General features: G+C 57.7%; 1 protein-coding gene across 1 annotated transcript in view; it reads left to right on the forward strand.

Annotated features, from left to right (window-relative positions):
• Positions 1–560, forward strand: part of LOC119593033 (tyrosine-protein phosphatase non-receptor type 4-like) — a gene marked incomplete at its 5' end in the record, with an annotated part of 330,438 nt that overhangs the window by 320,438 nt on the left and 9,440 nt on the right. The window contains 1 exon segment of the mRNA XM_037941929.1: positions 387–504. Coding sequence (XP_037797857.1) covers positions 387–504 — 118 coding nt within the window.

The raw sequence follows: 560 nt of genomic DNA on the forward strand, positions 1-560 counted from the left end.
CTCTCCTACCCACCTTGAAAAAAACCACACCCACCAGCATGCCTATCTTAGGGAAAGCCACTGCCACCTTGGAACAAGCCCACCCCGAGCCGCCCACCTACCCACCTTGAACAAGCTTACCCCCACCCACCCATCACACTGACACATCCATCCTTTGCGAATAATCTCTTACCTACCCTTCTCATACCCACCCTCACCCATTCCCAGTGGAACACAACCCACCCCAGTCACCCACTATTTTTTTTTCTTTTATTATGCCCACTTACCTCACCCACCCTCTCCCCTTCTCACCCCTCACGTTCCCTTCTCACGCCCACCCCACCCACCCCACGGAACAGACCCACCAACAACCCCGTTTTTTTCTCCCCCCCCCCCTCGCGTCGCAGGTGCTGCTGATCAACGGGCGCGACGTCTCGGCGATGACCCACGAGCAGGTGGTCAACTTCATCCGCGCCTCCAGAGAGTGCCACTCGGGAGAGCTCGTCCTCACGGTCAAGCAGAACGGTAAGGGCTGGGGATGGCACTCAAGGGTATAAGGGTGAGGGAGGGGGGAGATAATG

This window comes from Penaeus monodon, chromosome 31 (genome assembly GCF_015228065.2).
Source record: "Penaeus monodon isolate SGIC_2016 chromosome 31, NSTDA_Pmon_1, whole genome shotgun sequence".
Classification (NCBI taxonomy): domain Eukaryota; kingdom Metazoa; phylum Arthropoda; class Malacostraca; order Decapoda; family Penaeidae; genus Penaeus; species Penaeus monodon.